General features: G+C 27.9%; 1 protein-coding gene across 1 annotated transcript; it reads left to right on the top strand.

The window, feature by feature from the left end:
- Positions 1-3,366: 3,366 nt before the first annotated feature.
- GO595_000582 (uncharacterized protein) lies at positions 3,367-4,290 on the top strand (the record flags this gene model as incomplete). Its single annotated transcript, XM_067919107.1, has 1 exon — positions 3,367-4,290. The coding sequence occupies one exon, from the start codon at positions 3,367-3,369 to the stop codon at positions 4,288-4,290; it is 924 nt and encodes a 307-aa protein (XP_067779251.1).
- Positions 4,291-12,721: the final 8,431 nt, after the last annotated feature.

The raw sequence follows: 12,721 nt of genomic DNA, 5'->3' as shown, positions 1-12,721 counted from the left end.
AATAAGTGATATTGAAAAACAATATTTCAAACAACAAACTTGAAATGTTAAAATAAAGGAAGTGAATATTTTCATATACTTATTTTCAACATATAATTACAAACAGATAATTACAAACAATACTTATGAAAACAATACTTATGAAAACAATACTTATGAAAACAATACTTATGAAAACAATACTTATAAACAAATTATTTTTCAACATATCTCAAAACAGGTAATTACAAAAAGCATTATTCTCGAAATAAATATTTCAATAAAAGTAAATTTATATTATTTTTAATGTGTTCTCCTTTGTTCTTTCTTTGTTCCCGGTTCTCAAACTTCAGACGAACTTTAAAGGGCAAAATGGCGAAAGGGCAACATTAACAGATTTATTTTTAAAAAATTAACGTCTAAAGCCTCATTTTTGACGGTATTAGCCTCAAAAAGCCTTATTTTCAATAGCATGACCGTAAAAAGTGCTATTTTTGAGTACCTGTATTGAAGAAATCTTATTTTTAATTAATATTCAACGTATCAAAAGTACAGTAAATTAACCTTGAATTTCATAGATAATTGAATGTTCCCCTTGTTCCTGTTTGTACCCGGGATCATGACATTACCTTAAGAGTTAGGGGCAAAGGGCAACTGGGCAACAGATTTTGGCAACAGGGCAACATTAACGGCGTATTTTTGGCATATATATACAAACATCCCCCTAATAATTCATGTATTTTATAGTATGTTCCTTCCTAGTTCTTATATGAGAATATATAAATATAGAAATTGATTTAATAAGCATAAAGCATTTTGCCGATTGCTTATTGCCGATTTGCCTTTTGCCCTCAACTTTTAGATGAAGTTTGTTCCCCCCGGAACATCCGGGAACAGGGAACATCATTTTAAAATATAATTTTTGAAGTAATATGAATTATCATTATCATGTAAGGATATATGACTTCAAAATACTAACTTTAAAAACCTAATATTTATCATTATCATGTAAGGATATATGACTTCAAAATACTAACTTTAAAAATAAAATCAGCACATAGCAAAGTCTTAAATAATTAATTTTTGAAATTAAACCGGTCCTTGTGACAAAGTAATTCTGCAAATAAAGTTTTAAAAAATCTTGTGTAAAAATTTATGTATTAAAATGTATGTCATTTTTGGTTATTTTTTATAGTATTTCTTCAATGTCCTTGATGTCCCGGTCTGTCCGTAGACATATAACTTCATCTAAAACTTACCCGCAACACGACAATTTACGCAATTACGCAACATAACAACAATAATATATATATATATATTGCTTAATATATATTGCTAACAATTATTATAATAATAACCCTTTATAAAAGACATAGACAGACAATATATATATATATTATATTTTCAACAGTTATATTTCAACAGTTATATTTCAACAATTTATATATTAATAATATTATGTCTGACTATGTCTTTTATAAAAGGGTATTATTAAAATAATTTGTAGCAATATATATTATACAACATCATATGTTTGAAAAATGCGTGTTGCGTAGTTGCGTGTTGCGGGTAAGTTTCAAGAGAAGTGTTCGTCCATAAGACAACCGTGGACATCAAGGACATTGAAGAAATATATTTTGAAAATTCAACTTTCGAAAACCTAATATTTATCATTATCATGTAAGGACATATATGTTTGAAAATTCAACTTTTAAAAACCTAATATTTTATTATTATCATGTAAGGACATATACTTCAAAATTTAATTTTATTCTCGAAGCGAATGAGAATGAGCTGAGAGCACACACCGAGCGAAGCGAAGTGCACATAGAAACGAGGTGGAGATGTGCTGTGTGTGTGTGTACTTTTTCGAAAGTTGTTCAAATTCATCAACCGTCATTTTCTCCGTCAGTTAATTTTTCATTAACGGATTCTATTACGAACGTTAATTTTTTCATCAACTGACATGTGATATGAAAAGCAATGACATGTTATATGAAAAGTAATGACGTGTTATATGAAATGATTTTTCGGAAATGTTACGTAAAACGAAAAACAGAAATGTCACGTGAAATTATTAAAAAGTGGTTACACAAAAAAATTCAATAGTGCTGTATCTCGAATCAACGACCTTTACACAAAAAGTGACATTAAATTTTCGAGGGTCAAAAATAACCTAAAAGTTAACCCTCAACGAAACGAAGGAAATAAGCATTTTTCGGATGATTTTACAAAATCAAAAATTAAAGCTAATTTCAAAAAAATTTATTTTTTTATTATTAATAAAAATATTAGTTGGAAAATTTGTGTTGTGAACCGAAATTATGAGATTAACACAGAATATTCTTATGCCATAAGAAGAAAACGTGATAAAAAAGTCATAAAAAAATTTTCAATTAAAACTACCGGATATATTGCATGTAAAATAAACAGAAAATTATATCTTAAACATCGTATTGTTGCATTACAATTTATTCCAAATCCAGAAAACAAACCATTTATCGATCACATCGACCACAACCGTTCCAACAATCACATTCAAAATCTCCGCTGGGTATCGCATGCAGAAAATCTAAAAAATACTTCTTCGTATAACGGTAGAGCTTTTGAATTCTTCGACGAAATCAATGAGGATTCAATTGAAGTTAATGAGTACGGTAATCATCAATTAGAAGATTATTATTATAATGTTGAGACAGATGCGTTTTACTTTTGGAACGGTATTAAATTCAGAAAATTAAATGTTTGCTATAATAAGCGCGGTTCTGCTTTAGTGTATTGTATAGATGTCAATGGTGTGAGATTCAAGATTTTTTATACAAAATTCAAAAAACTTTATGGCTTTATTTAAAAATAATTTATTTTTTTGTCATTCAACTTTTGCGTTAAATCCTTCAAAAAATGCTCATTTCCTCTGTTTCGTTGAGGGTTCACTTTTAGGTTATTTTTAACCCTCAAAATTTTAAACATACTTTTTAAGTTCAAAACACTAAAATCCACATAGAATTAACAACAACTCAGCCGGATTCATGCCTCACACATTTTAAATATAAATGTCATAATGAATTTAAATATATTTTATTACTTTCAATCAAAACCAACCGATTTATGAGAATTCAATCGATTTTAGCCGTTCATCCTTTAGTTTATATAGCGCGGGATTGAGCGAAGCGTGAAACGCGAAGCTCAATTAGCGCTGTGTGTGTGTGTGAAAAAATCCGTAATCATGATCCAATGGTTCCAGGAGTTTATTGTGACTTTAGTGCTATTACTGCATTCAAAGAAGTTATTGTTAAAATTCCTTGAAGAATTCCTATTAATTTATTCTTATTATTATTTAATATGAGATATTATCCTAACTGGAGCGGAAAGCTTTCTCTTGAACTTATGCCATCATATCAAAATATAGTTATTGCGCCTGTTTGCGATCACGAATCACTTGTAGCAGCAAAGTCCGTCGTCGAAGGTAATTATTTATGTGATCTTGGATTTAGAAACATTAATGAAACAGTTAAGAGTAACATTAAAGTCTCAGGAAGCGATACTTTAACTTACGCAACAATGGATGTACCACAGCAATTTGTTTGTCATACACAAGTTACAAAAGATGTTAAAATTAAGCTTGCTACATATCTCTTAAAAATGGATGTGTTTAACGCACTTGCTGCTAAATATATTCAAGTTCCAATGCTTTTTCCGATACATGTTTGTCAAATAAGAGACTTCACACAACCATTAGGAAGCAATTCAACATCTGCTCCAACATCATTTAACACAGCTGCAACAATAGGATTAAAGCATTGTGATACTATGTTTACAGTATTTCGTCAATCACAATATTCAAGAACATGCTTCTTAAATCCACAAATCAGATATAGTTTTAATATTGATGGTAAAATTTATCCTAGAGAAGCTTATGAAACAGTTGATGATCCCAGGAATATTAATATGCTTTTGGATGCAGTGAATCTTAACGGAAGTCTTTTAAGTTCTCTGTCAAAAGATCTTAGAACATCTGTTCAACCTTATTATTATAAAAATATCTATAACGCATCTGGTGTTAATACTCAATCAAGAGTTTGGCACGGTAAAGATAACAGTAATTTCTTCATAGGACTACCATTTGCTGAAGGCGAGGATTTCCAGGGAGGCATATCAACAACAGGAACTGTTCAAATTGAATTATTCGGTGATCGATTGGCTGATACTTCTATGAAGGATGTAGCTTACATTGCTCCGACAGGAATCTATTTTGAAGACGCTCTATTGAAGGTTCGTTCAATGAAACCTGAAGGTCGCGCACAAATTTAAATCACCAACGCTAGTATAGAGCAGATCATTATGGGAGCAGCTCGTTGTTAAAAATAAAGTTAATTTTTAAATAATTTTATTTTTTTATTTTTATATAAATGGCGAACCAAGGCGAATGGATCGAATGTGTAGTCGATGCTGATTATTAAATCTATACAGAATATCCATATCAGTTGAGAAGAAAGAGTAATAAACGAATTATCAAAGAAAGTATAAATAAATATACTGGATATATTCAATGCTGTTCTAACAGAAAATTATATCAAAAGCATCGTATCATTGCTCTACAGTTCATTGAAAACGATGATCCAGTAACAAAAACACAAGTTGATCACATAAATCATATCAAAACTGATAATAGGATCAAGAATTTGAGATGGGTATCATCAAGAGAAAATAACAATAATAAATCTATTTATAGAGGATATGAAGCAGAATACGTCGATGTTATCAGTGATGAAGCCATTGAAGTCCTTGAATATAACAATCATTACTTTTTGGATTATTATTATGATGCAGATGAAGATGTATTTTATTTCTGAAATGGTATTAAATTAAGAAAATTAAACATTTGTTATCATAAAGATGGTTATGCTTTAGTTAGAATGAGAGATATTGATAATAAACCTGTGAAAATATTTTATTCATCATTTAAACGCCAGTATAATTTGATGCAATTAATATATATTTTTGTCTTCGCCTTCGACAATTGTAATTTCACTATATCCGGGATCATACAGAATGAGAATAAATTAACCTTTTGCTGTATTAGTTAATGGTTCTTTAATTTTGACGCTAATGTTATCATGAATGTCATATAATAATTTTAATCCGACACGTTTCGCTCGTTTCAAAATTTCTGGGCAACCACTAATAACATATTTATATATTGTCAGATTATCAACATAAAAGAATATGTTTTCAATAAAAGGTAATTGTTTAGTAGTGATAACTTTATTTAATTTTAATTTCTTAATGAAGTCATAAACGTTAGTCATTTAATTAGTAATAAAAATATTTTTTTACGGTAAATAAATGTCGGTACCAAGAAGTAGTGTTATCTCATGTTAAAAAGGATTTTTAGCAAAAGTCGGAACTAATCTTAATTCTCCAAAACAAAGTCAAAGTCAAAACGTTAATGTAGTCGTTAATCTCTATGAAAGAGTTCCTGTTAGCTATCCGGATGTTAAACCAGTCTCGCCAGAAGAACCCGAAATTAAAGAACGAAGTGTTGAAACAGCAAATGAAACTCTAGCGAATCTTGAAAAAGTGATTCATGATAAAGATATGTTGATTCAAGCATTAGTATTATGTTTGGATATTGTGGAAAATAATCCTCTGATTCTTAATAAATATGTCATCGCTGAAGAAAACGAACTAATAATATTAATTCAGCTATTATGTGATACGGAAAAAGTGAAATTACTTAAAGCAGATCAAGAAGCAGGTTGCTGCGAAAGCAGTTCGTATAATTGTGTTTCGAAAATTTATGTTAAGAAAGATAAAAATACTTATAATTTGAAGTATAATTATTCCGATGTGTGTGAATTTCTTTCCGAAAAAAGGATTTCAACTAAGTTTGTCAAGTCATCAGGAAAAATAAGTTATAAATAAGTAGATGCTAAACTAAGCTAATTTTTTTTAATTTATATTTCTTTACAAATAATAAAGGATGCCGAAAAAATATAGTACGAGAGAAATTAGACAATTATTCGAACGTTATGGTTATACTTTACCGGAAAACTTCGTATATAGAAATAATACTACACCGATTAGTGTTATTGATACATCATACATTTGAGCAAACAGGAAGAAAAGAAAGACTTAATCTTAAACAGTTAAGATATAGAATTAATAAGGGCAGAAGTGAATATGATTTTCCACAATTTATGAATATGGCAATTGATGATAATGAACCGAAGTATAAATCATCATTCGAGAGATATAAGGAAAAACAAGATGATTATATCAAAAATGAGACAGAGGAATTTCAGCAAGAAGTTTTTCAGAATACACAAAAAATGATTAAAGATTTAATGAAGCAAAAAGATTTTACAATAAATTTTGACGTATCGCTGATCTCCGATAGCTCTAGCTATCGCGGAAATGTTGATTCCTCCTTATACTCACTAATGTTAGCGATGAAAGAAATAGGTCCTCGGATCAATAAAAATATCAGAATGACGATTATTGATGAAAACGGCAAACCTCAATACGCGCATGCTAACAAATATACAGTTGACTTTTTTCAATCATTATTTGAAGTAAAGGGAGAGATCAGTGATTCAAACAAAGTTGCTTTAGATTCTTATCTCGACATTAAATCAATTCATTTTGAATTTAGAGATCTCAAAAAAGGAAAAAGAATTAATCCTGGATTCTTTTCATATTATAATAAAACAGATATTGATTTAACAAAATTCGGTATATTTAATTCAGTAAATAATGATAAAATTAATGATTCATGTTGCTATTCAAGCATTTGGGGCAAGCAAATTATTTTCAAAAACATATATGAATATGTTAAAATCATTTATTACAACAAGAACTGTTCCTCGTAGTGAGTTAAAGAAGATTTCAGATCTGTTAAAAGTTGATGTTTACTGTAAGATTAATAATTCACACTGCAGTTTTGGCGAACAGTACAATAAAAAGATAAAATCAATTATTATTGATGATCACTATATGTTGTGTGATAATGTTAATGTTAGTGAATTTTACTTAAGGAATTATGATAGGATTAATGAAAAACCAAGATCTAAGAACCATCAGCAAAAAATGATGCTATTAAAATATGATGATAAAAGATATTCATTCAGTGAGAAAGGCTTAAGTATTAAAAAATTAATACATATCATGAAAGAAGAACAATTATTGGTTCCGATGCATCAAAAAACATTTAATAAGTTATGTTGGAGTTATGAGCGGAAGAGCGAAAAATATAATAGTTTCCGAAAAATTGTTATTCCTGATAACAGGGAGTTACCTTCATTTGTTAAGAGAGTAAATCAAACGAAGTCATTCTTTGGATATACTCCTGCCGATAATGAAGTGCATGAACCTTTACAAGAAGTACAAGAGCTAGTAAATTCATTAGGTGTTAAAATCAATTTTGCCAGATATTATAAATTTGCTGATTTAATGCAAGAGATCATGTATGAATACGGATGCTTTGATAACGTTTATGAATTATCAGGAAATATAGCATAAAAGATTAGAAGTGAATTAGTATTTCCACGTACTATATGGAGTAAAATTAATTTAAAACAGAAAATTATATTATATCGATATTAACGGAGCTTATATGTCAAGTGTAACAAGCATTCCGACAGGTATACCGGACGAAGAAGGAAACTTTAGCGAAGAAAATACAAAAATAAAAGAACTTATCGAATTATCATATCAAAAGCGAATAGAAGCAAAACTGAACGGTAACGACAAAATAGCGACAACAATTAAATTTATGATGAACAGTTTTCGGGGATTTTCAATAAAGAAGCCAAGTAATATAAAACATAAGCGAACGAATGATGTAAATAACTATACCGAAACATTTGCACCGTATGTACTGAAGTATACTTATAACGACGACGAACGCAGTGGATTTGTTGATACTGTTAACAGTTATGTTGAACATTATTATTATCCACAATTCGCAAGAAATGTTCTGAAGAACTTTAATGATAAAATAAATAATCTAAAGGAAATGGTACATATTTATTACTCAAAAGTTGATTCTGCATTAGTGTCGGAGGAAGACTTTTCATTATTAAAAGACAAATAATTTTTCGGTGATGAACTTGGTAAATTTAAGGTTGAACATGTATTTACAGAAGTTTATTTTAAATCGGCGGAAAATTGAATCGGAAAACATGCTGACGGAACATATTATTACCACTTGACGAATAAATTAGCAGATTACTGTCAAACAAAGGATAATCCTATTAAGACATTAATGAAATCATGAATGAACCCATCATTTTTGTCATAAATGACGGATCAAAAATAACTCAGTTAATTTTCTAAAAAAAATTATTTTTTTATTCTATTAAAAATAATGAGTTTTGTTGAACAACAAGCTATCATTTGCAACGGTGAAAAGTTTGTACGCAAAACATATAACGGCATCGCAATATTAATTAGAGAAAAAGATGGATTCATAAACGCAACTGAAATGTGCAAGCAATTTAATAAGAGATATGCTAAAATTAATGAAAACCATTCCTGGCAAGAATATTATAAAGCATTTTGTGATGAATATACAACCCCCTAAAAAATGGGAGGGTTCCATTACGTATTAAATTCAGGTGTTACAAAGGATTTAAGAGGAACTTACGTCGATCCGAGATTAATTAACTATATAGCGATTTGGGCTTCACCAAAATATGCTATTACTGTTAGAAAGATTATGGATAGCATTAACGATAAAGTGCATGAAGTACTTGAAGAAAAACAATTACAGGATACCATAGAAAATGCCGAACCTGTATTTGTTGAAGTTGCAAAACAAATTGCGCCATCTGTTAATCAGGAATTAGTTAATCAAAAATGTTGGGGCGTCCGTGACTCAGCATACAATCTTAATTGTTGGGAACAGCAAGATTTAAGTGCTGCTATCATAAATTATAAAAAAATTAAGCAAAGATTGGAAAATGCAGAACGTAAAATTGATGAATTCGGTGAATTACTAAAAAGACATCATTCTGAATTTGAAAAGTAAGTGTAAATCATTAATGAACCCGTTATTTTTGTAAATGACAAAAATGTCGGAAGAAAATTTATTTTTATCAGAAATGGCAGCATTAGTTCCGGCATTATATTTTTACTCATTTTTGAAGGATTCTGCATCCGACACATGTGTCAGATCGAATGGGGGAAGCTGAACCACCTGACATTTTTTTGCTCAGCTTTGACAACACCAAAAATCATTAAAATACTTATTTTTCCATCAATTTTGCACATTTTTGATATGTTTTTATGTGTTTCCATGTGTTTTTGAAACATATGATATCATAGTCATGACTTCCGACTAGCTATTTTTAATTATTTCAGAAGAATCAAAAAATAAAGCTAATTTCTAAAAAAATCATTTTTTTAATTTTACTAAAAAGAGAGATGTGCTTTGCTGAATCCGTTATTAATGCTAACGTCGACGATGCCGTTAATGAGTTATTAAATTCTTTTAATGAAAGAAAAATATAATATGACATATCTTTTAACAGACCTAATAATTTCATTCCAAAAGAAATATCATTTGACGAGATTAACGATTATTTTATTTTATTTTCTGAAATTTCAGTAAAGGCTTTAATGAATTTATAATTAATGATAATTATGTGCACCTGTACTTTGATTTTGATTCTATTAAATCAGAAGATGAATTTATATCTGTTTATGAATGGCTCGAACAACTTAAAAATATATTCGGAGATTACTCCTACGGTGGTTATTGTAATAATGTAGAAATGGAAGCATATGGATTTAGACTTATTCCTGATGACAAACATTATATATCGATGCATGTTGTATTTTATGATACAAAAATCGCATCAAAAGATATTGTTGAAATTATGAAACATACTGAGAAAAACTGTTTTGCCATGAATGGCGTTCATGAATTATGTGATCCAAACGTATATAAATTAGTTCTCAGAAGAGAAGGTCAGTCATCACGACAAGTAATGAGGCACGTTCTTTCTGATGAAATATTTAGACCCAACGATCCACAGAATAAAATGAATCACGGTTACATCATCAATAATAAATCTCCTGCGACTCAAAAAATTCAAACTCGTGGAGATGAGAGATTAATGACAAGAGAATAATGGAGCAAACTATTCACACCGAAGGAAACAAAAACACAACTGAAGAAACAAATGAAAGAACGTAATTTTGATATTGATGATCTGAATTATGAAGACCAATTAATCATATTTAGTGATGAACAGATGAAAGAGTTATTAAACTATTTTAATCTCGATTTCAACACTTTTAATGTTACTCTCGCTCCTTTGTATCATTCACCTTATTCTAAAAAATTTTTACGCCAACATTTTATTAAATGGTACTCAAAAACAAAGCATCAGCACGACGTAGAATTAACTCTATAGATCAAATATTAGACCGTTATTACGTGAGAGAAATGACGAATAAGTGGTTCTATTCTCTAATAAAACATCTACCGGAAGACATAAGGAACAAGTATTTAGAACTGTATAGTGATTCATCAATCGATTATACAGTAAATATTAACAACTCCACATGGCATTATGAGGATATAAGAAGAAAAACTTATAAAAAACATGAGTTTCCAAAACTAATTACTAATCTTCGTGGTGTCATAGGTTTTGCTGAATCAAGATTCTATATTAGAGAGATAAAAGAAGATCAAACATATATTAGAGAAACATCACTAACAAAAATTCGTGAAGAGCTTTCTTTATACAAGCCATTCAAAGGTAACACTAAAGTAACATTATATCATGTTGTATCAAAATATTCAAATTAATTTGCTTACGACGACGCTAAATTAATTGCAGTGAATAAGAAAAGTCTAATTTTATATCCAAAACATGCACACTTTTGGACGGTTATCGACTCAATTTTTGACTTTTTGTACTGTTGTATAATTACAACGAAAAAAAAATCAAAAATTTTAAAATTAAAAAATTCTCGAAAAAAAAAAATTATTTATTTCAAAATAATAATATCAAAAACATAATACATATAAGTAGAAAATATATTTTATATCATATAATGAAGAAAAAATAATTTTTGATGTAATTAATGCAGATTAAAAAAAGTAAAAAAATTTTAAAAAATGAATATCATAATCAAATTCTCCATATGTTAAAACATATGGTGGTATATTATTTTTATTAAAATATTTTATGTATATGATTTTATTTAAAAAAATTTTTCTTTTTTCATGAAAAAAATGCCATTTTTGAATGAGTATTCAAATTACTAGGAATTGTGAGGAAATATCACCTATTCAATTTTTTTGAATACTTCCTATTTTTGTCAGGATAATTCTGATAAAATATAAAATGTCAGATTAACAAAAAATAATACTTGAATTTTGTAAGCAAATATTGGCTTAATTTTAATTTTATATTAATAACTTTTATTTATATAACACACTTTATAAAATGAAACGTATAATATATAATGTAATGTATAACATATAATGTAATGTATTTTAGACATTGTAATGTATTATATATAATGTAATGTATAATATATAATGTAATGTATAATATATAATGTAATGTATAATGGATAATGTATAAGGTATAATGGATAATGTATAATGGATAATGTATAATGGATAATGTATAATGGATAATGTATAATGTATAATGGATAATGTATAATGGATAATGTATAATGGATAATGGATAATGGATAATGGATAATGTATAATGTATAATGTATAATGGATAATGGATAATGGATAATGGATAATGGATAATGTATAATGTATAATGGATAATGTATAATGTATAATGTATAATGGATAATGTATAATGGATAATGGATAATGGATAATGGATAATGGATAATGGATAATGGATAATGTATAATGTATAATGGATAATGTATAATGTATAATGTATAATGGATAATGTATAATGGATAATGTATAATGGATAATGTATAATGTATAATGTATAATGTATAATGGATAATGTATAATGGATAATGGATAATGTATAATGGATAATGTATAATGTATAATGTATAATGTATAATGGATAATGTATAATGGATAATGGATAATGGATAATGTATAATGGATGATGTATAATGTATAATGTATAATGTATAATGTATAATGTATAATGTATAATGTATAATGTATAATGTATAATGTATAATGTATAATGTATAATGGATAATGGATAATGTATAATGTATAATGGATAATGGATAATGGATAATGGATAATGGATAATGGATAATGGATAATGGATAATGGATAATGGATAATGTATAATGTATAATGTATAATGGATAATGTATAATGTATAATGGATAATGGATAATGTATAATGTATAATGTATAATGGATAATGGATAATGTATAATGGATAATGGATAATGGATAATGGATAATGTATAATGGATAATGGATAATGGATAATGGATAATGTATAATGTATAATGTATAATGTATAATGGATAATGTATAATGGATAATGTATAATGGATAATGTATAATGGATAATGTATAATGGATAATGTATAATGTATAATGGATAATGTATAATGTATAATGTATAATGTATAATGTATAATGGATAATGTATAATGGATAATGTATAATGGATAATGGATAATGTATAATGTATAATGGATAATGGATAATGGATAATGGATAATGGATAATGGATAATGTATAATGTATAATGTATAATGTATAATGTAT

The sequence above is a fragment of the Histomonas meleagridis genome (genome assembly GCF_020186115.1).
Source record: "Histomonas meleagridis strain 2922-C6/04-10x chromosome Unknown contig_106, whole genome shotgun sequence".
Lineage (NCBI taxonomy): Eukaryota > Parabasalia > Tritrichomonadida > Dientamoebidae > Histomonas > Histomonas meleagridis.
The sequence above is the reverse complement of the archived record's forward strand: the minus strand, read 5'-3'. Positions and strand labels throughout refer to the sequence as shown.